The 3290-nt window shown below is 28.2% G+C and overlaps 1 protein-coding gene across 1 annotated transcript; it reads left to right on the top strand.

The window, feature by feature from the left end:
* On the top strand, positions 1-1381 carry LOC133780058 (protein ALP1-like). The gene is made up of 3 exons (XM_062219937.1): positions 1-519; positions 613-841; positions 921-1381. The coding sequence occupies exons 1-3, from the start codon at positions 1-3 to the stop codon at positions 1379-1381; spliced, it is 1209 nt and encodes a 402-aa protein (XP_062075921.1).
* Positions 1382-3290: the final 1909 nt, after the last annotated feature.

The raw sequence follows: 3290 nt of genomic DNA on the forward strand, positions 1-3290 counted from the left end.
ATGGATGATTCAGATGAGGAGTTTGAAATATTATTTGGTGATGCTTCTTCTTCATCAAGTGAGGAATTAATTAGTCAAGTTATCATGCTTAATCGATTACAAGAGATGCAAAAATCTCAAGAGATTAGACGACCACTACGCACTTCAGATATGTCTGGACGTCAATATTTACTTGAGCTGTTAAATGGACACCCTGATAGATTGTTTTACACAATTAGAATGGACATTAATACTTTTAGATTTTTATGTCGTCGATTAGTTGAAATGGAAGTCATAGAACATGATAGGGTAATTAGTGTTGAAGAAGATGTTGTCATGTTTCTATGGATAGTTACACACAACCAACGAGTTAGAACTGTGGCTGAAAGATATCAACATTCAGGAGAAACTGTTTGTCGTCAGTTTGGTAGAGTGCTAGATGCATTGTGTTATTTAGGAAATGAAGTAATAAGGCCTCTTGACTTTAACACTGTGCAAGCAGAAATTCAAAATAATTCAAAGTATTTCCCATGGTTTAAGGTAAATTTAATTTGTTAATTTTAATAATATACTAGTTATAATTCATATCAATTTAATTGATGTTGGTAATGATTTATCTAATTTATTTTGCAGGATTGTGTTGGAGCAACTGATGGTACTCATGTAAGTGCAGTTGCACCAACTCTAAAACAACTTGCATTTAGAGGAAGAAAAGTAGATGCAACACAAAATGTAATGGCTGCATGCTCCTTTAATATGATGTTTACTTATGTCTACGCTGGATGGGAAGGAACAACCAATGATTCCCGAGTGCTTCTTGATGCAATGAGAAAAGATGATAACTTCCCTATACCACTAGAAGGTATTAAAATAAACTAATTTTGATACATTATAATTTTCTTTCAAATGTTCTTATATATTAATAGTTTCTTTTAATATAGGAAAATACTATGTTGTTGATTCTGGTTATCCAAATATGCCTGGGTTTCTAGCACCATATCGTGGTGAACGTTATCACTTGCGTCGTTTTAGAGGAAGAGGGAACCATCCTAGAGGTGCGATGAAGTTATTCAATTATAGACACTCATCATTGCGTAATGTGATTGAACGTTGTTTTGGACTTCTAAAAGCTAGGTTTCCAATTTTGAAGACAATGCCTCCATCCTTGCTTGGAAAGCAACGTCGAATACCAATAACATGTTGTGCTATCCATAACTGGATTAGAATGCATTATATTAATGATGAAATGTTTGAACAATATTCAATTGATGCCAGAACTGTAGAAGATATTGAAGGAACTGAAAGCCAATCTAATACAACAACTGAAAACCAACAAGAAGGAGATGGAGCAGGAATTTCTGAGACACCAGAGTTGAATTTCAGTCAAGCTTATATGGCCTAGATGGAAAATGTTAGAGATGACATTGCTGGACAAATGTGGCTTAGTTATAACAACAATACTTAAATAATTGAAAAAAATGTAACTTTAATTTAGATAAAACCAAAATTAGTAACCATGCAATATTATTATGAATATAATCAATGTACTATTATTAAATTTTAATTTTGATTTATCAATATTATTAATTTTTACTTAATCAAGTTTATTTAAAAAATCAAAATTTAATATAATACAACCTATATATATAAAATATATAAAATTAAAATAATTTTCAGATTGAGCTGAAAAAATCACATATTTTGTTTCTGTTATATTTTCAAATTTATTACCAATCACAGATTCAGTTTTTTAAAATTCAAAAACAATTTACAGACAGTGAACCAAACACATTTTCAGAAACATGTTTTCAATAACTAAATTCAGATTTTCATTTCAGAATCACAATTTTAGAAAACTCAGTTTTCTAATCACGAACCAATCAACCCCTTAGATTTTGGGAGTTGGAATTTGGAGAATTTTGGGAATCCATTAGTAATAAAAGAAATTTTGTGATATTGATAATTTAGAAGAAAAGTGTATGCAATAGTGTGAAAATTAAATGAAATAAATGAATATTTATAGAAAAAATAATAATAAAAAAATTGTGTGCCAAACGGGTATAAAAAATGGTAATAAATTAAAATGTTTTTTATATATGTGAAAAGTTACATATAGGGGGTGTTTGATATGGGGTAAAGTAAATGTGGGAATGAGAATCTAAATCCTTTCCTATGTTTGGTTCAAATTTAAATGGGTAAAGTTTTTACGTGTATTTTAAAGGTAAAGTGAACAATTTTGTACACAAAAGTTTAATATTACTTCCATCATAAGCTCATCTACACTTTCCAAAGTAACTCAACTACTCAAAATAAACACCCCAATATACTTATGTGTATAATAAAAAAAAAAAGAAATGTTGTTGCTTAACAGAGGCAACAGTGCCTTGATTTTGTTATGGCAATCAAGCTCTCCAATGGGTTAGCCTAGCCATGTTGACTGTCACACTTTAATCAACAAACATCTATTTAAGCAACAACACAGAGGTCGCTCTAATGAACAAGAAAGATGGGATGTGGATTATTCTGACATACGTATGATGTATGATCTATCATTTATAATAAATTTTAGTTAAGGTAGGATCTTAGTATAGTTGTAATTAATTATTCATTATTACATAGAATAATTATTCATTATGTGTAATTAATTATTCTAAGGTAGGATCTTAGTATAGTTGTAATTAATTATTCATTATTACATATAATAATATTATGTATAAATTTTATGTGTGATTAACATTACCCACTTAATTGATAAAAAATTGGTGCAAAGGAAAAAAAGTCATTTGAGTGGTAATTGAAATGATTGTTTAGTATAGTATAATGAGAATTTAGTTTGTCACAGTTTTGTGTTTATATATATTCAGTTAAATAAAATATGGCATATGTTATATGTTAATTGTCTGAAATAATGATGAGAAAAGGAAATTAAAATAATTGCAACTTGAATATGACAGTTTTGACAAGACGAAATCTAGTATCCTTCTACATTAAGAAACAGTTCACATGATCAATGAATGCATTTACTTATGATATTTTTTTTCTTTTATGAAAAGTATTTAATACTTGTTTGTTGACCACTACAAAAAGAAAAAGAAAAATATTATTATTCTGTATGATTTTGGCTATTATGTATGATTTCACCTATTTGTTGTATTTGGGTTATTTTTTTGCTTAATTGCCGCAAGCACAACTTAACATAAGAAAAATAAATAAGCTTTTTTTTTATTCAAAAATATATATTTAAAAAAAAAATACTGACTTGAATTAACAAAATGATTTTTAAAATTTTTTTATCAAAAAAAAATATAATC

Source organism: Humulus lupulus, chromosome 5 (genome assembly GCF_963169125.1).
Source record: "Humulus lupulus chromosome 5, drHumLupu1.1, whole genome shotgun sequence".
Lineage (NCBI taxonomy): Eukaryota > Viridiplantae > Streptophyta > Magnoliopsida > Rosales > Cannabaceae > Humulus > Humulus lupulus.